At 41.8% G+C, this 25,544-nt stretch overlaps 1 protein-coding gene across 1 annotated transcript in view; it reads left to right on the forward strand.

Annotated features, from left to right (window-relative positions):
* The window catches only part of PKD1L3 (polycystin 1 like 3, transient receptor potential channel interacting), a 62,449-nt gene that overhangs the window by 35,140 nt on the left and 1,765 nt on the right, over nucleotides 1-25,544 (forward strand). Inside the window, exons 15-29 of the mRNA XM_075995579.1 lie at nucleotides 814-960; nucleotides 5,935-6,134; nucleotides 6,457-6,659; nucleotides 7,437-7,620; nucleotides 8,247-8,439; nucleotides 8,531-8,765; nucleotides 9,289-9,388; nucleotides 11,192-11,332; nucleotides 12,782-12,967; nucleotides 16,057-16,372; nucleotides 17,294-17,427; nucleotides 21,439-21,566; nucleotides 22,154-22,314; nucleotides 23,638-23,848; nucleotides 24,254-24,355. Of these exons, the coding sequence (XP_075851694.1) occupies nucleotides 814-960; nucleotides 5,935-6,134; nucleotides 6,457-6,659; nucleotides 7,437-7,620; nucleotides 8,247-8,439; nucleotides 8,531-8,765; nucleotides 9,289-9,388; nucleotides 11,192-11,332; nucleotides 12,782-12,967; nucleotides 16,057-16,372; nucleotides 17,294-17,427; nucleotides 21,439-21,566; nucleotides 22,154-22,314; nucleotides 23,638-23,848; nucleotides 24,254-24,355 (2,641 nt within the window). The remainder of the gene's footprint in view (nucleotides 1-813; nucleotides 961-5,934; nucleotides 6,135-6,456; nucleotides 6,660-7,436; nucleotides 7,621-8,246; nucleotides 8,440-8,530; nucleotides 8,766-9,288; nucleotides 9,389-11,191; nucleotides 11,333-12,781; nucleotides 12,968-16,056; nucleotides 16,373-17,293; nucleotides 17,428-21,438; nucleotides 21,567-22,153; nucleotides 22,315-23,637; nucleotides 23,849-24,253; nucleotides 24,356-25,544) is intronic.

Below are 25,544 nucleotides of genomic sequence, written 5' to 3' on the forward strand. Positions count from 1 at the left end.
CATTATAGCTCATTGCCATCTCCAACTCCTGGGTTCTAAACGATCCTTCTGCCTGAGCCTCCCAGGTACCTGGGACTATAGGCGCGTGTAGTACCCAGGGCAATGGAGTGAGACTCTGTCTCAACAAAAACAAACAAGGCAACTGAGCACCTCTCCTCACAAGCCCCTGCCCCTTCATATTTAAAATGAGTAAATAGGCCGGGCGCTGTGGCTCACGCCTGTAATCCTAGCTCTTGGGAGGCCGAGGCGGGCGGATTGCTCAAGGTCAGGAGTTCAAAACCAGCCTGAGCAAGAGCGAGACCCCGTCTCTACTATAAATAGAAAGAAATTAATTGGCCAACTGATATATATAGAAAAAAAATTAGCCGGGCATGGTGGCGCATGCCTGTAGTCCCAGCTACTCGGGAGGCTGAGGCAGAAGGATCACTCAAGCCCAGGAGTTTGAGGTTGCTGTGAGCTAGGCTGACGCCACGGCACTCACTCTAGCCTGGACAACAAAGCGAGACTCTGTCTCAAAAAAAAAAAAAAAAAATTAAAAAATTAAAATGAGTAAATAAATCAATAAATAAGAAAATAAAGTACACACACATACTGAGCTACTCCTAGGCACCAGGAGTTTGCAGTCTGGTGTCAGACACACGAACTCCCTTGGAGAGTGGGAAGGGAAAGACAGGCTCAACTCTCCTTTCTCTCCTTAGTTCTTGCCTTGTGCTGACACAACTCATTCACTAGGACATCCGCCGATGGTGAAAGATTACTTCTCACTTGACTCGAGCCCACTTTCCTAACCTGACTATCTGCGTTTTACTCCAGGTATGTAAGCCAGGTGATTGTCAGTGACGTGGCAGTTAAGAGGAAATGGCACTTCCTGTGCAACTGCTGGCTGGCCGTGGACATAGGAGATTGCGAGCAGGACCGGGTCTTCGTACCGGCCTCAGAGAGAGAGCTCCTTTCCTTTAGGTACGCTTGGGAAATCACTGTTAGCAGTAGATGCTGACGCGCCGTCCAGGTGAATGTACCTTGACTACCTGCTACGTTTCTTCCCTGCTGTTTTTTGAGTTCAATGATTATCAGAGCTCTTGGCTTTTTCCTCATGGGAACAAGACGACAGACTTCAAGAAGTCCAAGCACCTTACATAAAAATGCTTAAAGGCAAAAAAGATGGAAGTACTTCTTGCAGAGCCTGACTCCACTTTCCTTTTTAAAAATAGTGCTTAATTCTTTCTCACTAATATTTCCTCTTTCTCCTCTTGTGTGATTGAGTAATCAGGACTTCCAGAATAGCAAGAAATAATAAGTTATTTATTAGGAATCATTCCTATTGGCCGGGCGCTGTGGCTCACGCCTGTAATCCTAGCTCTTGGGAGGCCGAGGCGGGCGGATTGCTCGAGGTCAGGAGTTCAAAACCAGCCTGAGCAAGAGCGAGACCCCGTCTCTACTATAAACAGAAAGAAATTAATTGGCCAACTGATATATATATAAAAAAAAATTAGCCGGGCATAGTGGCGCATGCCTGTAGTCCCAGCTACCCGGGAGGCTGAGGCAGAAGGATCACTCGAGCCCAGGAGTTTGAGGTTGCTGTGAGCTAGGCTGACGCCACGGCACTCACTCTAGCCTGGGCAACAAAGTGAGACTCTGTCTCAAAAAAAAAAAAAAAGAATCATTCCTATTACTGTGGTTTTTTGTTGTTGTTTTTTTTGTTTTGAGACAGAGTCTCGCTTTGTTGCCCAGGCTAGAGTGCCGTGGCATCAGCCTAGCTCATAGCAACCTCAAACTCCTGGGCTCAAGCGATCCTTCTGCCTCAGTCTCCCGAGTAGCTGGGACTACAGGCATGTGCCACCATGCCCAGCTCATTTATTCTATATATATATATTAGTTGGCCAGTTGATGTTTGTTTATAGTAGAGACAGGGTCTCGCTCTTGCTCAGGCTGGTTTCGAACTCCTGACCTCGTGCAATCTGCCCGCCTCGGCCTCCCAGAGTGGTAGGATTATAGGCGTGAGCCACTGCGCCCGGCCTCCTATTACTATTGCTGCTGCCAAAAGTCAGTAGATTAAGATGACCGTTTTATTTCTCATGATTCTGTGGGTCAAAAATTTGGGGAGGGTTTGACTGGTCAGTTTTCCCTTGGGCTCCTGCGTAGTGCTCTCTGGGCTGCCTGGTGTCAGAAGTCCAAAAGTGGCTCCCTGGTGTGGCCAGCAGGTGGTGCTGCCTGCCAGCTGGGAGCACATCTGTGGCTTCAGAAAGCGTATCTGGATTCTTCACAAGGTGGCTGGCTTCTCCCAGGATGGGCATTTCAAGAGAACTAATTGGAAGCTCTCTGGCCTTTTTGGACCTAGCTTGGAAGAATCAGATTCAAGGGGAAGGGGCATAGACCCTAATTTTTGATGGGAGAAGTAACAAAGAATTTTGATACTTTTTTTCTGAATTGCCACAAGAACAGAAATTTCATTTTGGTTTTTTTTTTTTTTTTTTTGCTTCTTTTTATTTTTTTTATTTGTGTATGTTCATGGAGTACAAGTGCAATTTTGCTACATTGATAGTAATATATTGCATCCTGGTGAAGTCAGGGCCTTCAGTGCAACCATCATTGGAGCCATGTGAATTGTACCCACTGAGCACTTCCTGTCATCTACCCCCTCCCCACCCCTTGGAGTCTCCATTGTCCATCATTCTACATTCTGCTTCCATGTGTACCCATTATTTAGCTCCCACTTGTAAGAACATGCTGTATTTGTCTTTCTGTGTCTGAATGGTTTCATTTAAGATAATGGCTTCCAGTTCCATCCATATTGCTGCTGGATTTCCAATGAATGTCATTTCCATATGTGCATGTAAGTATTGATCAATTAGGTCCAGGCAGGGCTGATGGCTCACGCCTGTAATCCTAGCACTCGGGGAGGCCAAGGCTGGTGGATCACTCAAGGTCAGGAGTTCGAGACCAGCCTGAGCAAGAGTGAGACCCCATCTCTACTAAAAATAGAAAGAAATTAGCAGGACCACTAAAACTATATACAAAAAATTAGCCGGGCATGGTGGCGTGTGCCTGTAGTCCCAGCTACCTGGGAGGCTTAGGCAGGAGGATCGCTTGAGCCCAGGAGTTTGAGGTTGCTGTGAGCTAGGCTGTGACACCAAGGTACTCACTCTAGCCCGGGCAACAGAGTGACACCTTGTCTCAAAAAAAAAAAAAAAATTAGTTCCAATTTAATGGTTGAGTATGTGTAGTGTTTGTTTTTCCATTTTTGTGATACTTCACTTAGAAGAAAGGTCTCCAGTTCCATCCAGGTTAATACAAGAGATGTTCACCATTGTTTACCATGGTATAAATACGTCACATTTTATTAATCTACTCATGTATTGATGAGCACCTGGGTCATTTCCACATCTTTGCAATTGTGAATTGTGCTTTTGGTTATTTTGTTTGCCTAGCAAATGTCATTTGGGTTGAATTTGCCTGTGTCCTTTAGCAATATGGAAGCTCACATTCAGTATGTGTGCTAGCTAAAGTTACATCTTCTTTTATTGAGAAGTACCCTAGCACATTTCCCCGTAGGTTTCTTTGGCCAAACTAAAACACATTTCTATCCCTAAACAATGACAATGGGCATGCGGTCACCTTAATTGGCTTAGAACAATCATGATTCACTCCCTGGGGTCAACATACCCATGTTTCTACTTGTTACTGGAAAATCGGGTTTCTATTAGAAAAGAGGAAGAAGGAAATAAACGGCTTTTGGATAGGCAACCAAGAGTGTCTGCCAGTCTGCAGGGAACATTCTGGTATCTGTACTTCTTTAGATGTGTGCTGAAATTCTTTGGGGTATGTACCTAGAAGTGGAATTTCTGAGTTGAAGGGTGTGCACATTATAAACAAAAATGATAGTCTGATAACTCCAGGGATTGAAGAGTTTGTGCAACAATGGGAAGTATTATGTACTGGTTGTAGCAGTGTCAAATGGTAGAGTTTGCTTTTAATGTAGGTGGTATCTTTCTAAAATTACATATTTTAAATTGTTTGTTGCTTGTGTATAGAAGTAAACTGGTAGAAATGTCCTCTTCTTAATGAAAGCTTAAGTGGTAAATAAGTATCCCCCTACCCCTATACCTGACTCAGTTCTAGTATGTTTTATTTTTGAGATGGGGTCTCGCAGTGTTGCCTAGGCTAGTCTCAAACTCCTGGGCTCAGGCACTCCTCCTGCCTTAGCCTCTCAAGTAGCTGGGATTACAGTACATGCCACTGTGCCCAGCTAGTTGTAGTATTTGTTATAATATATGGGTATACTTAAGATTTCAAGTGTATTCATTTTATTGTTGCAATGTGATTTTTTTATCTGTTTAATCTCTGTTTATCTGTTTAATATCTGTTTATCATAGAGGTATTATGATGGATTAGTTAATTCTTTAATTATGTATGTTTTTACTACATACACATATTTTGAAGGTATTTTGTTAGGAAATTTAAGTGCATGTTATTCTGGGTGAATTTTTCCTTTTCCTTTTTTTATTACATAGCTTTCCTTTTTATCCTTTTAACACTTTTCATCTTAAATTCTATTTTGTCTGATATTAATATTAGTGTGTCAAGTTTCTTTGGTTAATGTTTCTATTGAATATCTGTTTACTTTTAGCCCTTTCCTATGATTTTGCTTAGATGCATGTCTTACAAGCCACATATCATAGTATTATTAAAAATAAGATCGAATCTCTCTATCTTAATATGTGAGTTTAATATGTTTACATTAATTATGATTACTGATCCATTTGGACTATACCATCTCATTTTGCGTTATTTAATACCATCCTTTCTGATAGATTGACAGGGTTTTTGAAAAATGTTCCCTACCTCCTGTATTGTTAATCTTTCCTGGTTTAGAAACTGTACATTGCATTTCTTTCCTCTTCCTGCTCTTCTCTTTCTATCTCCTGCTGCTGTTTCTCCTCTTTTGCCTCCTTCCAGTTCTTTTTGGTGGTTAGCTTTAACTTTTTAACATGTTTTCTTCACTGTTTAATTTTCTAAGAAGGTCTTATTTAGAATCAGTTTGTTCCTCCTGAACATGACAGAGAACTAGAAAATGCTTTAACCACTCTTGAATAACCTCTCTCCCAACTCCCATGTTTTAAATTACTGTCTAGGCTGGGCGCAGTGGCTGACGCCTGTAACCCTAACACTTTAGGAGGCCGAGGTGGGAGGATTGCTTGAGACCAGGTGTTTGAGACCTGCCTGGGCCACATAGCAAGACCCTGTCTCTAGAAAAATTTTTTTAAACTAGCCAGGCGTGGTGGCGCATGCCTGTAGTCCCAGCTACTTGGAAGGCTGGGGCAGGAGGCTCACTTGAGCCCAGGAGTTTGAGGATGCTGTGAGCTATGAACACGCCACTGCACTACAACCTAGGCAACAAAGTCTTATTCCCACCTGTGTTCTGCTTTCTTCCAGGCCTAGAGCTGCTGCAAAGTCCTGTGGCTTCTACCTCACTCACCGCCTTGTTTTCTCATTCCGTTTCTCTTCCTTGGATATGTTTTTGTTTTTAAGCCCAGCCGAGTCTTTTTGGTTCTTTATTTTTACGTATTATTTACAGTTCCTCCACATTTGGGATAGACTAGGTGCTCAAAGTATGAATTATCCAAACTATTTTGAGTGGAAGCTTAATGTAAACTTTTGAAGAGCGAAAGAATTATCAAAACTCTCATAAAGGTAAAAACAATGATTTTTTAAATGTTAAACTCTTGCACAATATAAATTATCCTTATCCTCAGAAACCTTCTATCCTAAAATAACAAAAGAATCAAATGATCTGAAACCCCTTTTTTTGGAGGTGTAGATAGAATAGAGGCCGAGGAGTTGCTGTGTAGCTTACTGCTGTGCAAACCGCATCTCAGTCTGGAGCACTTTCAACCTGAAATCTTACGTTTTTCCTATTCTGATTTCTCTGTTCAGACACACATTTTCTTCAGTGATTGTGGAAAAGTTCACCCAGGATTACCTGTGGCTCTCGGTGGCAACTCGGCATCCCTGGAGCCGGTTCACGAGGGTCCAGCGGCTCTCCTGCTGCGTGACGCTGCTCCTCTGCAACATGGTCACCAGCGTCATGTTCTGGAAGGGAAGCGGCCCCGCCCCCGAGAGAGACGCGCGCACACGTACGGGCCGGGACGCGTGGCGGCGTGCGCAGCGCGCGACCCTTTCTCTCTACTCTCCCCTCCTTCAGTCAGAAGCAGAATCATGATGCACCTTCATGTTTCCTCCCCACTACCCTGACATTAGAATCCTGGAACAAATTTTCTCACTGTGCCCTTTCATTAACAAATGGAGCAGTCTTAGGAATCCATCTGCTGTGGTAATTTTCTATCCCTAGATAAACATAAATTCCTAAATAAATAGTTAAACTTAGAAGAGGAATGACTTTGTGAGGAAGTTAATCGTTGAGAATGGATGAACGGTGACGCAATGCTCTTCTTTCAGTGAGTCCGTTTGCCCTGACCTGGTCCGAACTGCTTGTCAGCGTCCAAACGGCTGTCATCCTTTTCCCAGTCAATCTTGTCGTTGGGCAGCTCTTCCCGTTGATTCAGCCTCAGGAAACGCTGCCGCCGCCCTTACCCTCCACCCAGGCCTCCTGCCTCTCGGATGCTTCTATCCAGCCCCTCTCGCTCACACAGGTGGTCGAGGTAAGGTAAACGACACGGTCCCCTTCCCTACGTAATGGGAAAGAGCAGCGGAAAGGATCTCTTCAAGGCTTTTGGGGTCCTTTTACCCTTAAAATCTTTCCCCTAATTCCTGTCCCTGGAGTTGTGATCAGTCGTACCTCTAGCTTTTACCCTTGATGATAAAGTATTTTGAGGACAGGGAATGCATTATGTACTACTCGAGTTGTTTTAGTTTTTGATGTTTGATGGAACTTGTCCCTTCTTTCATTCTATATTCTCTCATAAAACTAGCGACTGCTCTCTGAAATATTAGAAAATGAAAACTTGAGCTTCGTTACACAAAGCCCATCCCCCTCTGACTATAAGAAACAGCCTAGGCCGGGCGCGGTGGCTCGAGCCTGTAATCCTAGCATTCTGGGAGGCTGAGGCGGGTGGATCGCTTGAGGTGAGAAGTTCGAAACCAGGCTGAGCAAGAGCGAGACCCCCATCTCTACTATAAATAGAAAGAAAAAAAAATGAATTGGTCAACTAATACATATAGAAAAAATTAGCTGGGCATGGTGGCGCATGCCTATAGTCCCAGCCACTTGGGACGCTGAGGCAAAAGGATTGCTTGAGCCCAGGAGTTTGAGGTTGCTGTGAGCTAGGCTGACGCCACGGCACTCACTCTAGCCTGGGCAACAAAATGAGACTCTGTCTCAAAAAAAAAAAAAAAAACAAAACAGCTAACTAACTGTAATACCAGTCCTGGGTCAATGTACAACATACGAATTTTTCTCATCTTGTTTCTACCTTCAGGAATTAAAGGAAACTGTGGGATTCTTGCTCAGGAGAAATCCATATCTGCTTTCAGAGTGTGATCAATCTTCATGGAGTTCTCATGACATTAACAAGCTGGCGACACTCTTATCCAGCCTCATTTATTCTCACTTAGAGGGTCAAGGTTGTCATCAGGCAGAACCCCCCTGGGCAAATGGGAAAGGTGGGTAGATTTTAGTAACTCACCTTTCATCTGCCTCCCGCGCCCTTGCACGTCTCTTACTTTCTTATTCATAACCGACAGGCATGATACAACTTTCTGCTTGTTTTAATTTCTTTAAGCTTCCAGTATAGAGCTAGTAACTCTGATCCCTTTGATGGCTTCTAGACAATCTACCTGATGATTTAAAGTACAAGATTAAGAAAAAAAACACAAAAATATTCTCTGTATCAGACCCCCCTTATTCCATCTGCTTTGTTAAAGGCTGTTGGAATTTGTCGTTCTTTTTCTTCCATAGAATGGTGAGATTATGCAGTTTATCAAACTCAAATACAGTTTGAGTCTCCTGAGCACTTACCAGTATGGGTTGTATATCCTGCAGTTCTAGAGAAACAGCTTGATGAGGTTTTAAAAGTCTTGAGATCAAAGTTTAGAATTTTAGAATTGTTAAAAATTCACCAGCATCCTCAGAGAAAGACAGTAACACTGTAGGTGTTGGGTCCAATCTCCATTAGTACTGGGAAAATGTAACCTTATCAGCAACTAATACATTGCTCATCTCTACCCCTAATTGCTACTTACTGAAATCGTCCACTTATTGAAAGTGTCAACTTGAAATATATTTTCAGTGGCTCCTGAAAACCACCGTCACTTCTGCTGTTACCTGCTCCGAGTTCTGCAGAGGCTGAAATGTCACATAGGCACACTGGGTCTCACTCAGGGTCACCAGCCCTGGGACTCCCTAGATACAGCCAGCCAGCTTCAGAAACTCCAGGAACTCTTGAAAACACATACTCTTCCCTCGGAGGAAGAGCCGTCCAGGTAATGTACCGCACCAGGCTCTCTTTATCACCTGTAATCCTCTCTCTCAGCTGTTGGGTACAAGATTGTTCCTTCTACTTTTGTCCTTCAGGGAGATAACCAGTTTCCCCATGCTGAGCTCAGGAGAAGGGAAGAATCCCATCTCTGGCAGCCTGCCCACATGGTTGCCTTACATCTGCTGGCTCCTCCTAGGGGTCACTAGCCTGGCTTCAGCCTTTTTTACAGCACTTTATAGCTTGGAATTGAACAGAGACCAAGCCACCAGCTGGGTGGTTTCGATTATTTTATCAGTGCTTCAGAACATCTTCCTCAGCCAGCCAGTAAAGGTACGTGAGGACTGGAACAAACCGTTCTAGTCACGCGAAGCTTGGGAAACTGGGGCCCCATGGATGTCAATCCAAGGTTTGGATTGATTACAAGCTTAATGGTTTTTGACAATTTAACAACAACAAAAACCATAACAACTCAATTAGGAAGAGTGACCTTTGTTAGGTATATGTGTAAGACCATCAGAGGTCTTCCAAAGATACTGAGGGACATCGTTGAACAACTTACATACGTCATCACAAATAATTTAACAGTTTAAGCTTTCCTAGCCAACCACTTTAAGAACTACAAATAAAAATGAGAATTTTAACATTATGTAGACTCCTGGGGCCCTTCCATGTCCCCATCATTATGAAAAACAATGAGTGTAAAATCAGTTCATTGTCAGTTTTCCATAAAACTAAAGGGCCAATTGAAATTTATTAATACCCCCCTTTTCCTTTGTGTATAACATGTGATGTCATCTTCTGGGATGTGTACTGTCTGCTCATTAGTTGTTCCTCCTACGATTTTCCTGTCCAGGTGATCGTCCTCACATTCTTACTCTCACTGATGACGAACAGGATGCCGTGGCTTAACAAGGAGAAAGAACAACAAACGAGGAGGGTCTTGGCACTCTTGGGTAATTCAAGTACTAACTACTGTCTGATTTTGCAAAGATCAAATTATACCAGACTGGCAGAATTCTAACCACTTTACTGACAAATTTATCTGTCTGCTGACAGATGTATCCATTCAAAGATCTTGTCTCTAATCAGCTGGTTCCTCCTCCTCTGCCCATGGTTAATCGATGTGTCACCAAAGCTCTACACATTCCTCCCTAGATCATCACACCCTCACTCCGTGCTTCATCTCACCCCAGCATTCTAGATCTGCTTCTCAATCTTTCTTTCTTTCTCTCCTGAGCCCCAGCTATTATCTGTAGCTGAGTGCCTGCAAATGTCTCAAATTAAAACAAATTATTTACCTGCCCCACTGATCCACTTCTTTACTATATTTTCTCATCTCAATCAAGAGCGTCACCATTTTCTAAAAATAAGTACCAGAGCACTTGGTACTTATTTTCTAAAAATAAGTACCAGGTCCTAAAGCCCTGTTTTATTCCCCACATTCTCAGTCACCAAGCCTGAGAATGTCTACCCTCTACATAAGATCCTCTCAAACCACCTGGATGAAGCTCAGCAACTCAACGTTGGGCAAAAGAGCAAGTTGCAGAAAAATTAGCACAGTATTTTAATCATGTAAAAACAATGGATGTCTTAACTAGAGGATATATAGGTATCTCCTTTATAAATTTATAGATGAAGAAATGCATGGGAATGGTGAACTCTAAAATTCAGGAAAGTCTGACTTCTCCGAGGAAAAGAAGGGAAACCATGATGCAGGGATACACTTAATGCATTTTGAACTGTTCTGCTCTCTGCCTTAAAGTGACGTTTTTTTCTTATCTTCACCCTTGTCCATCTGTAAAACTCTGACTCAGCCTCCAAAACAAATGTTAAATGTCACTTCCTCTATGAAGCCTTCTCTGACTTTCTTGGGGAGATTTATTAGTTCAGTCTTCAGGGATCCCATGGCACTTCACACGCACATGCTCTGCCATTCTGTGTTGTACTCTAATTCCCTTCCTCTCTTTCCCTCTTGATGTATATGTCCCTCTACTCTTCCAGTCACAGTGTTATCTGCAGACCAGCAGCATTGCCACCTGGCATTGTCAGAAATGCAGAATCTTAGGCCTCACCCCAGAATCTGCGTCTTAACAAAATTCCCAGGCGATTCCTTTGCACATTAAAATCAGGGAAACATTGCTGAAGAACAGTGCTTCCCTAAGTGTGGTCCACTGACTTAGAAGTGTTTCTTTCTAGTCCAAGATAAGTAGAGAAATCCAGTGTAAGCATGTAGACACGTATGTCAATTTGACAGGCGAATTTTATGCCTATGGAATCTAATTTCCAATATAGGAAATGAGCCGGGCATGGTGGTGCCATGCCTATAGTCCCAGCTAGTTGGGGGAGGCTGAGGCAGGAGGATTGTTGGAGCCCAGGAGTTTGAGGTTGCTGTGAGCTAGGCTGACGCCACAGCACTCTAGCCCAGGCAACAGAGTGAGACTCTGTCTCAAAAAAAAAAAAATAGAGCTCGTGTTTTACATGCTTCTGTTTTGTATTTCATTTTTCCAGCAACTCATTTTTATACAAAAGTGTTGATCCCCGATGGATTGGAGTTTTTCTGAAAACAGGTCCTTCACCGCAAATAGTTTGAATAGGTACTGGATAGGTACCTATTCAAATAGCACTGGATAGGTAGCTTTATTCCTTATTTCTTCAACATGTAACAGGAGGTGCTTACAGTGTTGCCCAACACATGTTGGTGAGTGACCACTTAATGAAATACGACATTTCTTTTCTCTACATTTGAATTTTTGCAGCAAAATGTTCTTCACCATTACCTGGTTTGAGAGACAAGAACAACCCCATCTACGTGGCCCCAGCTATGAACAGTCCAACGAAGCACCCAGAAAGAACCTTGAAAGAGAAGAGGCTCTTCAGGCTGACTGGAGATATTTTGGGTATGGAGAGGAAATGGCAACATGTCTATACGGCAGCATACTTTCCAAGAGGGAAGGGCAGGGGGAGAGGACAAAATGAAAAATACAGAAGGGTGAAAAGGTATCTTTTAAAATCTTCACCTTGGCTGGGCGCGGTGGCTCACGCCTGTAATCCTAGCTCTCTGGGAGGCCAAGGCGGGCGGATTGCTCGAGGTCGGGAGTTCGAAACCAGCCTGAGCAAGAGTGAGACCCCGTCTCTACTATAAACAGAAAGAAACTAATTGGCCAACTAATATATATAGAAAAAATTAGCCGGGTATGGTGGTGCATACCTGTAGTCCCAGCTACTTGGGAGGCTGAGACAGAAGGATCGCTTGAGCCCAGGAGATTGAGGTTGCTGTGAGCTAGGCTGACGCCATGGCACTCACTCTAGCCTGGGCAACAAAGCGAGACTCTGTCTCAAAAAAAAAAAAAAAAAATCTTCACCTTGTGAAAATGGAGATTCTGGTGAGCAAAGTGATATGATAAGTGGATAGACTCCTGAACTTGGAGTCTTGAGATTTCATTGTCACTTTCTTTACCTACAAAAACGTAATGACAATATTTGATCATTAAATACACACATACGGGGTGGAGGGAAAATGAAAATGCTTCGGAAAACGGCTATTCTGTAGGTGCTAGGTGACTTGGCTTCAACACATCTAGTGCTCTGTTGGTTTCCCTGGACCGAACAGGACAGGTTCTGTTTTATCATGCCATCACTTCTTGTGAACATGGACAGTTGAACGGAAGCAAGAGAGAGAAAGAGTGTACACACACGCACATGCTTAGTTCTAAGAACTAAACATGGTATTATTTTTGTTTTTTTGAGACAGGGTCTCACTTTGTTGCCCAGGCTAGAGTGAGTGCCGTGGCATCAGCCTAGCTCACAGCAACCTCAAACTCCTGGGCTCAAGTGATCCTTCTGCCTCAGCCTCCCAGGTAGCTGGGACTACAGGCATGCGCCAGCATGCCCAGCTAATTTTTTGTATATATATTAGTTGGCCAATTAATTTCTATTTATAGTAGAGACGGGGTCTCACTCTTGCTCAGGCTGGTTTTGAACTCCTGACCTTGAGCAATCCGCCGGCCTCGGCCTCCCAGAGTGCCAGGATTACAGGCGTGAGCCACCACGCCCGGCCTAAACACGGTATTTTTATGTGGGATTTTATGTATCTTATTTTAAGTAAAACTTCTAATTAATGACAGAATAATTCTAGGAAGCAATTTATATATATATGTGTGTGTGTGTGTATATCTACACACACACACACACACACGTATATATTATCAATTATTAGGTGAACCATGTGAAATGCCAATTTCTGAACTTTTTTGACCTGCAAAAGTCTAAAGGCTTAGAAAAAATAAAAATGTGTAGAGTATTTCTAAGTTACCCACTCAATTATGGTATTTTTCCATCTAAACTAGTACAAATCCTCTTCCTTATCCTGTTGATGACTACGGTCTACTCTGCAAGGAACTCCAATAGATTTTACCTCCGTCAAGCTATCTGGAAGAGCTTTTCTCAACATTTTTCAGAAATCAAACTTCTTGAGGATTTCTACCCCTGGGCCAATCACACCCTCCTTCCTAACCTGTACGGGGATTACAGAGGTAAGAGTCACAATCCTGGGGCCCTGGTCATACAAATGTGGAGTGCAATTAGTTTTCCAGACATCCCTACCAAGAGCGATGAGAAACTGGAGAAAGGCCATTGGGCTGCTTCTATATGGCTGCCACCCTGTGGGTACCCCGAGAGTCTGTTCCCTGGACCTCATCTAAGCAGGTCCAGTTACATCTGTTCACCCAGGCCCATGGGCACTGGTTCCCACTGCTGTGTCTTATAAAATGCTGACAAATGAGAATGAGAATGGATTCCGTTACAGCACGGAAAGTAACTAGAGTAACCCCTGGGACTCGATCACAGGTAGCAAAGCAGGCTGTTCAGTGAGTGCAAACCAGGAATGTGGTCTAACTGGAAGGGTCTCCCCATGAGATGATATTTTGACCTGAGGTGCAATCTTTCCCAGGTGTGTGACCGTGTCTGTATAATTTGTGTGGTTATCCGGTTCCACAAACATGCATTGAACACCTGTAATATGCTGGGAACTGTCCTAGGAGCTAATGATTTAAAAAAAAGAAAGAAAGAAAACGGACATAGTATGGTTTGCCCTGGACAGTGTTGAAGAAATGCTAAAAAATTTCTTTCCTTAGGAATACTACTTGTTCAGTATTTTTCACCAGTTACCAACACTTTGTCGTTACATAACTTTATATCTTGCATTCTAGAAATGATTGCGTTCATATATCTGAGGATCAGTCGCTTCCTGATGAGCTTTGGAAGCATCTCCTAGGTTCCTGAGAAGAATCCAAAATATATGTTCATCTCAGCAACACTTGAAGATACACTTAGGGTGTTTGGGAGAGTTTTTATAGATGGCAACTCTTACTCATTGCATCTTGATTCTATTTAGTTCAGTTGTAGATGGTGACAGTTCTAGGATCAGGGAACGTTCTGTTTGCATTCTGTCACTCTATGCTGAACAAAATGACTACATCAAAGCACCTGGAACCCTGGGTGGCTAAGGTCTGCGCTGTCACAGCAGGTGTGGCCTCCTCTTGGACTCCTTGGCCCCGTGGGATCGTGTCGTGGTCCAAGAGCACAGACTCAGAAGCCAGACTGCCCAGGATTGCACCCTGGCTCTCCATGTACCAGCAGTGTGATCTCGGGTACATTATTCAATCTTATGTGCCTCAGACTCCCTGTCTATACAATGGGGATGATTTTGGGATCTACCCTGTAAGACTGATATGAAGATTAAAAGGTTAATAGGTCTAAGTGCTTAGAACAGCAATCTGGCACATGATATTCACTGGGTAAGTGTTAGCTATTATTAATATTAACTGATGCACTTGGAGTTCTGGCTAACCCACTAGAACAAGAAAGTTTATGTGAGTTACCTGGCATACTAAGGAACAGCAACTGCAAATCTGTGAACGTACATAAAGTAGAATTAAGCAGACGTGTTAAAAGCAGTAAAAATTGGCAACGACGTGGTTTATCTCTTCAACTACTAAAAATCTTGACTTTGAAGATTGATGTAGCCCAGTCCTATTAGTTCAATGTTTTCAGGAACTCTGACACCCAAGCTATGCACAGATTTTTAAAAATTTACAGATTGTTATACAGACATTTTTTAACAGTTAAAAATCTGTATCCTGTAAATACATAACTTTCCTGAATAGGCTCATCTAATATTTAATCACCTTTAGGGAAGCATCATTTTTGGTAGGACTTAATTAAAATTTCTCTAACAGCATTTTAGGCTTGCTTTACTCAGGAGACTGAGGCAGGAGGATTGCTTGAGCCCAGGAGTTTGAGGTTGCTGTGACCTCAGCTGATGCCACTGCACTCTAGCCTGGGGAACAGAGCAAGACTCTGTCTCAATAAATAATATAGTGTCTTCTCTGAGGCCCCAGTTAGGAAGTGGTGACCTGTTTTGACTTGTAGAAGCTTTTTATGTATTATGAGCTTATCTAGTTGTAGATAGAGATTTATATAGATATAGACTAAGAACCTATAAACATTAATTTAGAGAACTTATTCTCTTCCTACCTAGGATCATGGTAGGCTTTTCTGTTTTCATTTTCATTTTCATTTGTATCCTTGAGTAATATTGAGAATTGTTCCTCAGATGGTTTTTGCATATCACTTGTTAGGTTTATTTTATCTTTTGTATTGCTATTATAAATGAGATATCATATTACTTTATACCTTCTAAGTAAATACTATGTGGCCATATGAAAGCTATTGATTTATATTTATTTAGTACCTCACCACCTTACTGAATTACCTTTTTTGTAACTATAATTGAGCCTTGAATAACATGGGGGGATTAGGAGCACTGACCTCATGCAGTAGAAAATCCACATATAACTTTTTTTATTTCAGCACATTATCACAAATAACTGTACAAATCACATATAACTCTTAACTCCCCCAAAACGTAACCACTAATAACCTATTGTTGACAGAAAGCCTTACTGATAACATAGTCAATTAACACATACTTTGTATGTTATTTGTATTATATGCTATATTCTTACAATAAAGGAAGCCAGAGAAAAGAAAATGTTATTAAAAAAATCATAAGGAAGAAAAAATAGTCCAGGTGTGGTGGCTCATGCCTGTAATCGTAGCACTCTGGGAAGCTGAGGTGGGAGAATCGCTTGAGCTCAGGAGTTCAAGACCCGCCTGAGCAAGAGCTTTAAAAAAATAAATACATACATAAATAAATTTTTCAAAAGGAAATAATTTACTGTTCATTAAGTAGAAGTGGATCATCATAAAGGTCTTCATCCTCATCATCTTTACATTGAGCAGGCAGAGGAAGAGGAGGGGTTTGGTCTTACTGTCTAAGGTGGCAGAGGTAGAAGAAAATTTGCTTATAATTGGACCTGTGCAGTTGAAACCTGTGTTGTTGAAGGGACAACTGTAATAGCTTTTCAGTTGATTCTCTTAATTTACAAATCATGATAATTTCACTTCACTTTTTTATTTTTATACCTCTTTTTCTTACCTAATTGCATTAGCTAGTACCTCTAAAAATGTTTTCAAACATAGTGGTGAAAGTGTGCATCTTTGTCTTGTCACTAAGTTAATGAGGCAATTTATAAATTTGTTTCTTTTACTTTCTCATTAGGATTTATTACTGATGGGAACTCCTTTCTTTTGGGCAACGTTCTGCTTCGTCAGATTCGTATTCCCAATGCTACACTCTCCCCAGCTACAGTGTCTCCCCAAGAACGAGCGAGGCCATCTCACCAACACCAGGAGGATACGGGGAACTACGGGGTAAATTGGGGACCCCCTGACACGAGCATCACAGAATCAGATAGCATTTGGCATTACCAGAAGCAGGAGACACTGGGTGGTTATCCTGTCCAAGGGGAGTTTGCCACTTACTCAGGAGGCGGATATGTTGTCAAACTTGGAAGAAACTCCAGTACTGCAACCAGGTGAGCAAGCCTGAGCCCTGAACAAGGGGACCAGGGTGTGTTTGCTTCCGGCTGTTCATAGGACAATTATGAATTCAGGACCCATTTGAGTAGTTTCAACAGCCACTCTACTGTCTGTACCACTTGTAGACACTTTTATTTTAGACTTCAAAGGAAGTATACTTTTGGTTTAAAAAAAAAATTCTTGTTCAGTTTCAAACTACAAGTATGTTTTGGTTTGGCAGTTTGTCAAATTTGGCCTTACCTGGAAAAACATACATCAATTTCAATCCTAGTTGCAGTTAAATTTGGGTAACTCTAGCTTGGACACACTGTCCTCTTCAAATATAAAAGGCAACACTGCCCTTCACGAGCCATGATGTGTACATCAATCCAAAATTCAAATGCCAAAATTAAATTTCCAGAGACTTACGGATTGGTTTGGTGTTTTGAGAGTCTTTGTCATTACCTATGGAAAAGTCAGAATTAAAATAATTATCTCCTCATGTAAACTTACAGCAAGGAATTAATTACTCAAAACCAATAATGCTAACTAAATAATGACATTTATACTCCTACCTCTTAAAACTGAATAGCTGTTAGTAAAGAAATAGCGTTTACTATTTCAAATGGAAGTAGCTTATGTAGTGTATGAAATTAATTACACCTCAGATCTTAATGCCAAATATATTTTCCTAAATGTTTAACCTTGGTGTGAATGCTGTTGTGACAACTCTCATTTTTTATAGTCTACTAAATTTCATGTTAACACCAGTGAAAGTTTGGGCATTCGTAATCATAAAATATTTTATAAGGAAACTAGATTGGGAAATGTAGCTTCTTACCTGGTATGTGACAACGATGTTGGGAATGTGAGGACATTTTTCTCCTTTGCAGTGCTGAATGAAGAAAGTAGCTGGCCCTGTCCTTTTGTTTCCCCAGAGTTCTACAGCATCTTGAACAGAGTCACTGGCTAGACCAATGCACAAAATGCCTCTTCGTGGAATTTGTGGTCTTCAATGCTAATGTGAACCTGTTCTGTGTTGTGACCCTGATTTTGGAGTCCAGTGATGTGGGTATGAAGGCCTCTGCTCTCCTCCCTCTGTGTTCTGCTGCTGTGATTTGGATGTTTGTCCCCTCCAAACCTCATGTTAAAATTTAATCCTTAATGTTAGAGGTGGGGCCTGATGGGGGAGATATTTGGACCATGGGGGTGGATCCCTCATAAATAAATTAATGCCCTCCCTTGGGGGTAAGTTCTCACACTGTTAGATCCAAAGAAAACGTTGTTAAAAAAGAGCCTGGCACCTCCCTGCTCTCCCTGGCTTCCTCTTGCCATGTGATATCTACACACACAGGATCGCCTCACTTTTGCCATGAGTACAAGCAACCTGAGGCCCTCACCAGATTCAGATGCCCAACCTTGAACTTTCTAGCTGTCAGAATCGTGAGCCAAATAAACCATGTTTCTTTTAAGTTAGCCAGACTGAGATATTCCTTTATAGTAACACAAAACAGACTAAGACACCTGGGTATCTCAGAAGAAGGTACACTTTCTCTATCTTATACTGTTCATTAAAAGATATTATTTTAAGGTTATTATGCATAAATGTAATTTTTTTTAAAGACAGGGTCTCACTATGTTGCCTACCTGGTCTTGAACTCAGGGGCTCAAGCAATCCTCCCATCTTAGCCTCCCGGGTAGCTGAGATTATGGGTGCCCATCACTGAACTGGGCTCATAAATATTATATAATTTTAAATGGAAAAAAACCAGCAGTTCTCAGTTCTTTCCTACTTCATTCTTACTCCCTAGAAGCAGCGACTTTCAGGTTGTTTAAACTAGTTCTTTCCGAGTTTAAAAATTATTAACATGCTTATTGGCTATTTCATGAATTTTTCAGTTTTAGATATTATCTATTTCTTCTGTGAAGATGAAGATTTAGCTTTCTTATACCCACATATATCCCAAATATAGACATACTCATACACATCTTTCCCCATTGCTCTTCCACTGTATTAATGGTAATACAATGTTTAGTTTGAGTATTTCCATTGTGATTACGTTTTTCAAAGATGAGACATGTAATAAGTTATGACTAAATTTACTTTCTTTTAAAACTTTGTTTTCCCTAGAATTTATAATTTCTTTTTTTCTTTTAATTTGCTTGGTTTTATATGTATGTATCATTGATTCATCTCTAAACTCTTCCTACAAGCAAAAAAATCTTTTTGTTCAAGAGTATCCCATAAAGTATCATTTTATCTTTGCCTTAGAGACACCCTCTAAGGGAGCTCCCATCCCTTGTGTACAATCTGGATTGGTTATGCTCTAAACCTGCTATTTAGAGCTATCATCTAGCCCCTCCCTTCACTGTCACCCTGGGGATTATCTCTGCCTTTCCCCTCTATCAGATTCCAGTCTTCTTCTTTTGGTTTACTTCCTCATTTTGCTAGAGCACATCCTCCAGTTACTTCCTGGAAGGGTGCAAGAGAGGGAGATAAACTTTTTGAAAGTTTACATGTCCAAAAAATGTCTTTATTCTGCTATCATATTACATTGCAGATATATATGAATAATGTCCTTTTTTTCTTTTTTCTTTTTTTTTTTTCTTTGAGACAGAGTCTCACTCTGTTGTCTGGGCTAGAGTGCCATGGCGTCAGCCCTAGCTCACAGTAACCTCACACTCCTGGGCTCAGGCCATCCTCCTGCCTCAGCCTCCTGAGTAGCTGGGACTACAGGCATATACCACCAGGCCCTGCTAATTTTTTCTCTATATATTTTTAGTTCTCCAGCTAATTGCTTTTTTTTTTTTTTTTGAGACAGAGTCTCACTTTGTTTGTTGCCCAGGCTAGAGTGAGTGCCGTGGCGTCAGCCTAGCTCACAGCAACGTCATACTCCTGGGCTCAAGCAATCCCACTGCCTCAGCCTCCCGAGTAGCTGGGACTACAGGCATGCACCACCATGCCCGGCTCATTTTTTCTATATAAGTTGGCCAATTAATTTCTTTCTATTTATAGTAGAGATGGGGTCTGGCTCTTGCTCAGGCTGGTCTTGAACTCCTGACCTTGAGCAATCCCCTCGCCTCGGCCTCCCAGAGTGCTAAGATTACAGGTGTGAGCCGCTGCGCAGGCCAATGATGGGTCCTTTTGATTCTCAGCCCCTACCCCCAAAAGTATTCAGATTTCTTTTTTTTCCCCCAGGGTTATGAAGGGACCTCATGGTAAGCCTTTTTACTTGGAAACTTGTGTCCTTAAGTTCTGAGACATTTTCTTGCACTTTGCCCTTTTAATTTCTTCTCCATTTTCTCTCCACTTTTCCTGATACTCTTAGCATTTTGATGTTTGATCTCCTAGACTGATGCTCTGATTTTCTTATGTTTTTGCTGTTTTCCACGTTTTTCTTCTAATATCTGAGCGGTTACTTCAACTTTATCCTTCAAACCATTTGCTGACTTTTTCGTTTCTATAATGTTTTAATTTCCAAACATTGTTTTTGTTCTCATATTTTTTATAGTCGCCTGTTTTTTTAATGGATGCAATATCATCTCTTAACTCTGAGGATATTATAGTGTTGTTCTTGTTTTTCTTCTGCTCCTTCACTTTCTCTAATTCCTCTAAGCTGCTCTTTTGGATATTTTGTTTTGATCCACAGTTTTCAATGTTAGAGGGTCAAGTGTCTGGCTGTCCTTTTACATTTAAAGGAAGGCAATAAAAAGCAAATAAATGCTAATTAGAAGCTCTAAGCCCATGGATAGAGCTTGTCAACTGGTATCTGTGTCTTTTCTTTTGGGGAGTTTTCACAAGACCTTCTAAACCTTGGCCTGGAGGGATGTGAGCATTATACTCTCAGAGCAGTTAAGAGGAAGGGACTGAGAAGAGTCTCACCATGCAGTATGTAAACTTTCCCTAATTCCCTTTTTCAGTAAACCATTGCTCTCAGAAGGTACCTGGTGTCCCTGATTTCAGATTCTCTTTAGTTCAACATCCCTAGGAAATAAACCTTTATTCTTGGGGTGGTGGAAGGCAGGATGGATAGCAAATACCTGGTTGTGAATGGTGAGAGGAAATCTGGGATTTAATTTATCTTCCAACTCTCAATCACTGCTTTTCTCAGTTCCACCTGAACCTCTACCTCCAGAGATACCTGATGCTTCCAATTTCTGAGCCTTTCTAGGGTTTTGTGGTTAGAATTGGCTTACTCCTGGGTCCTACACTGCTGGCTTAGGTTTCTGTTTTCTTTAACTTGCTAAGTCAGTATTATTCCTCTATTTCTCAGCTTCCAACACTTTGTCACTCTCACCTGCCCTCTTTTGTAAGGGATTGAAGGGAAACTGGTGCATTCAGTTCTCCCCACTTTTAACAAGGAGTCAGTCCTAATCCAACTTCCTTTCTCCTCCTCCTTTTCTTCCCCGGAATTGGCCCACAAGTGTCCTTCCACTTACCATTAGGCCTTACTCCTAATCAGGATTTTTTCTTCTCAGACCCACAAAGAGAAGACCACTTCTATCCTTATTTCCAGATAAAGCATAACAGCTTACTGAGGGTTTTCAGTAGTAACTACTAAAAACTGGATAGGGCCAAAATAAATATGAGGGAAAGTCCCAGTCTTGAGAACTCGCTATGTGAAGTAGAGATTCCATTCCTAAACGTACTTTCTACCTAAAAGGGGTACATCTTAGCTCTAATATTATGGAGCTTTATGAAAATTTTATATTCACAAGGCCTTTCATGATTTTATAAATATTCTCACTGTCCTTCCAGGTGGAGGCTGAAGCTTTTCAGTTCATCCTCATTTAAACATCTGAGCATCCATGGGATGCTACAGTACTCCAGAGCTGTTAGTGCTTTAGACGTTTGTCTCTGCGGCCCTTCTCACAGCCATTAAGCCACTGCCACTTCCTCTAGGTGGTGGGGTCAGATTTCATTTAATGTTGATAGCAGCTACCCAGAAATATTAAGTGGAGTGTAAAGACCCAGAATCATCTGAATTGATGATATAGGAACAGTTGGGGTTATTCAAAGACAGGGTTTGAAGAGGGCAGAAGTTTTAAACACTCTTGACTCCAGGTGTTCTGTTATTCCCAGGTGCTTTCTTCACTTCTGTGAGACTGGACAGTTTACCTTCCCTGCAGACATCAAAGAAGGGCTTTGCCTGGTCCGTCATCGCACAAGTCGTCTATTATCTACTCGTCTGTTACTATGCCTTCGTGCAGGTGAATTGAAAATGGAAGATGTAAGAAATAATACAGGTTGCCACATTGTATTTGGGGAGCTCTAAAAAGACGTGTTACTGGAATTATAGTTGTGATTTTGGTCCTTTCTAAAAACCTGAATTCAGTCAGAGGCTGACTTGTTTTTCACCAAGCAGAGTATAGTAGCTCTTGCAATTTTCAGGAGCTAAAGAATTAAGTCTGTAGAAATATCATTTTATGTACAGTTTTTACTATCCCTATATAAGTGATATCAAGAAAGTATGAGATGAACAAAGAGCAAGTACTCAAAAATATAAATGATTGCACTCAAAAGAGAGTATCTTAAGCCAAACACAGTATTTTTTTCTGTAGTCTTAGACTTGATTAATTTAGGAATGTTTTCTATTTATTTGTAAGTGACAGTCTATGATCTCTAAGAAAAAGAGTGAATGTATCCAATGGAAATCTTATTAGAGGTCACCTTTTCTGTAAGCATTTCTGAGTGACTACAGAGCAGACAGATGTGCTTTGCCTGTGGAAGTCAGCTGTGCTTGTAACACTTAATTAGGGAGAGACCTAGCTAATCTTTCCGACTGTGGTGTGTTTAGGGTCGCCGGCTGAAACGGCAAAGGTGGAAGTTCTTCTCTAGGAAGAGAAACATTCTGGTCACTGGCATAATCCTCATTAGCTTCACCATCTTGGGGCTTGACGTGAAGAGCATTTCTCTCCATAAGAAATACATGGCACAGTACCACCGCGACCGGGACAGGTAAGGGAGAGCCAGAGGGGCACAGGTTATCCCTACCTTGTGTCTGAAGTTTCCTGGTTACACACACCTATTCTTTGAAACTCCCTCTCCTCCCCCTCTGCTGTCTGACCGGATGTGCATTTGTAGAATAACAGTTAAAACTAGAACCTGGACTAACGTCCACAGCAGAGAAAACAACTCCAAACCATATTTAACTGCTGGTCACATTGTAAAAACCTCTTGTGCCTTGACAGTGCTTAGGTATGTGCTTGTCAAGGACAATGGATTTACATTTCACAGATCAAGGTCCTGGAATTGGTCATTATTTTGTGCCAACTCATAAACCCTAAGGCATGACAAATAATCACCTTCTAAATAAAACCACAACACCTAGTCCATCCTTTAAATGCCAAGGGAATCGCTTTCTGGGTAGGGATGTTTATCCAAACTCATCCATACCGAGAGATGTTTGGTGTCCGTTTGGCTGCCTTCTCTGGTCTTCACGTGGAGAGGAGAATCAAGTGTTCCCACACCAAGTATCGCCCATTGGTGTTTTGCTAATCTCTTCAGTGACCAACAGCCTAGATGTGATCTGTGTAAGACTTTTCCTGAGGCACTGTCCCCGTGGGCCTTAGGGAAAGTTGTTCATGCGGGGACAGTAGGTCTGCAGCTTGAATGGTGATGACAGCCAAAGTCCAGCCTGGCATTGCCTAGGTCTTAGACAATAAGAATTGTGATCAAGTGCCAATTTGCTTGTGTCCATGGGGGTCTTTCTGAGTAACCTAGTTGCTGCAACATGTTATTTATTAACAATTATGTTATTTCTCACATAACAACCCCCAACTTGGTGAGCCTCAACCCTCGCCTCTAGTTTATCACCCATCATTCTAGTCTAAGCACTATTAAACCCATACGTCAATTATCTACTATCAGAGAACAGTACAGGATCAGAGTGCTCCAGAGAACAGATTACCATGATGGTTCTTCTCATTTGGGTTAACTCATCTCCTCTTGAGAGGGGAGATTTAACTTAGGCCAGAGCAGTACAGGAGGCTGGTTTTGATTTCCAGGTAAATTTGGAGTAAATAAAATCAGCTAGAGGTCACATTTGATGGTTTTCTCAGCACAGCTCCCAACCAAATACACAGCCTTTTGCTCACGTTCTCACATCTGCAAGCACAAAGAGGCCAAACTAGAAAGCAGAGTGCGTAGGTCAAGTGTTCAACCTAACAGGACTCAGAGCTGCTGTGCTTCAGCAGCGGGAGCGCCGGAGAAACTGCTATCACGGGAATTGATGACGGCACGTACTTCCTGCTGAGTAACTGTCAGCTTTCCCTGGTACAGGTTCGTCAGCTTCTATGAGGCAGTGAAAGTGAACTCTGCTGCCATTCACCTCGCAGGCTTCCTGGTTCTCCTGGCCACTGTTCAGTTGTGGAACCTGCTGCATCGTAATGCCAGGCTGCAGGTCATTGGCAGGACACTGAGCAAAGCCTGGGGCGAGGTGGTGGGCTTCCTGCTGATCATCTTGATCCTGCTCACGAGCTATGCCATTGCTGTAAGTCCCTGGGCCTAGTGTCTGTCACCACATACTGGCATCCTAGAATCACCTCACTCTCCTTAGAAAAAAAAATCCATGAGTTTTGGAGGAAAAAGTATCAGAGTAAGAAAGTTGGCTTTAGTTGTAGTTCCATACTTAACTAGTATAACTTAAATCCAGATGTTTGTCTCCTCTCTAAAATGGGGTTAAAATGTAGCTCCTCTGGGTAAGGTGATGGTCAAATAAATTTAAATGGTAATACTATGTAATTACCAAGGCATTTGATGCAATTTTTGGGCATAGCAATATGAGTACCACAAGGAATTTCTTTCTATTCTATTGGTTCTATGTTGGCCACGTCATCAAGCACCTCAGGACAGAGACCTGCACTCCCACTCACTGACCCGCCTTTCTCCTCTTCAGTTTAACCTGCTGTTTGGATGGAGCATCTCTGACTACCAGACTTTTGTCAGCTCAGCAATGACTGTCGTTGGTCTCCTGATGGGTATTTCTCACCACAAGGAGGTAAAAAATAAAACCCATCCTAGTGTCTCTGTAAAATTCTATTTGGTTTAATTCTATTTTAAATTTCCACTTAATTTCATTTGGTTTAATTTCCCCCAAAGGACTATCAATACGAATCCTTGTCCTCCTCAACATAAGAGATATAAAGTAGAAAACCCAAATGAGGATTTGGGCTGCAAACACTAGTACGTGATTGGCACGGTTTGCACAGGGAAGGAAAAAACTGCAGTTTCAGTTAGTGAAAGTGGTAAGACTTTCATCAAGGCTGATCATCCTGATGATCTGAAATTCAAAGGTTACTAATTAAAATAGGTAAGTTCAGTTTCTAATGTAGAAAATTACCACCATCCAAGAAAGAATATACAGTAGGCCTGTGTATCCGTGGGATCCGCATCCAGATTCAATATTTGGAAATGAAATTAAAAACACAATAGAAAGTAATACAAATGTTTGCCAGGCATAGTAGCTCATGCCTGTAATGCTAGCACTTTGGAGGCCCAAGGCAGGAGGAGCTGCTTGAGGCCAGATTTTGAGAACAGCCTGAGCAACAAAGTGGAGGGAGACCCTGTCTCTACCAAAAGAAAAAAAAAAAATTAGCCATGCATGCTGGCATGCACCTGTAATCTCAGCTACTTGGGAGGCTGAGGCAAGAGGATCACTTGAGCTGGAGGTTGCAGTGAGCTATGATGCCGCCACTGCACTCTAGCCTGGGTACAATGTAAGATGTTGTATCCAGAAAAAATCTTAATTATTTACATTGCATTTCTACTGTATTAGGTATTGCAAGTAATCCAGAAAAGACAAAGTATACAAGAGGATATGCAGGTTATATGCAAATGCTATTAAGTATCTGGATTTCAGTATCCAAAGGGGTCCTGGAACCAATCTCCAGCAGATACTGAGGGGCGACTGTGACTGCTATTTTGGCTGGATTATTTTGTTGTGGGTCCCAGCTCCAATCAGTAGGGAATAGAGCCCTCCCCGCTGGAGCACTTTGTATTCTAAAGCTCTAAAGGAAGTAACAATCAAAATAAACTATTGCTAACATGTATTTTCTTTTTCTTCTTGAAAATTTTTTATTTCAGCATATTATGGGGGTACACATGTTAAGGTTACGTACATTGCCCTTGCCCCCCCTCTCTCCTCATAACATGTATCTTTTGATTAAAAAACATTTTTTCTGCTGTCA

Source organism: Microcebus murinus, chromosome 20, assembly GCF_040939455.1.
Source record: "Microcebus murinus isolate Inina chromosome 20, M.murinus_Inina_mat1.0, whole genome shotgun sequence".
NCBI lineage: Eukaryota > Metazoa > Chordata > Mammalia > Primates > Cheirogaleidae > Microcebus > Microcebus murinus.